General features: G+C 65.3%; 1 protein-coding gene across 1 annotated transcript in view; it reads left to right on the top strand.

Annotated features, from left to right (window-relative positions):
- Positions 1–27: 27 nt before the first annotated feature.
- The window catches only part of ETH_00035645 (uncharacterized protein), a gene marked incomplete at both ends in the record, with an annotated part of 906 nt that continues 501 nt past the window's right edge, over positions 28–432 (top strand). The window contains one exon of the mRNA XM_013373989.1: positions 28–390. Within this exon, the coding sequence (XP_013229443.1) occupies positions 28–390 (363 nt within the window). The remainder of the gene's footprint in view (positions 391–432) is intronic.

The raw sequence follows: 432 nt of genomic DNA on the forward strand, positions 1-432 counted from the left end.
CCCGGGGGCCCCTCCGCGCGCACCAGCATGAGTGACGGCGCCGAGGGAGAAGCAGCAGCAGCAGCAGACACGCTGCGAGAGCAGCAGCAGCAGCAGCAGCAGCAGTTGCGTCCCTGCGCAGCAGCAGGACCCTCCGCAACAGCAGCAGCGGCAGCAGCGGCAAAAAGGGGACTTGAGCTCCACGACGAGGGGTTCACGTCGCCGATTGACGCTGCAGCAGATCCGACAGACAGCAGCAGCAGCAGCAGCAGCAGCAGCAGCAGCAGCAGCAGTTTGCTGCGAGCTCTGGGGTCTTTAGAGCTGCCGCATTTCCTGCTGCAGCAGCCCCCTGCTTATTCCCGCAGTGCTTCTCCTGCTGCAGGGCCTCAGAGCAGCAGCAGCGAGGAGGCAGTGCTGGATGCAGCAGCAGCAGCTGCTGCTGCTGCTGATGGA

This window comes from Eimeria tenella, genomic scaffold (assembly GCF_000499545.2).
Source record: "Eimeria tenella Houghton genomic scaffold, Eth_scaff1872, whole genome shotgun sequence".
In the NCBI taxonomy this organism is placed as follows: Eukaryota; Apicomplexa; class Conoidasida; order Eucoccidiorida; family Eimeriidae; genus Eimeria; species Eimeria tenella.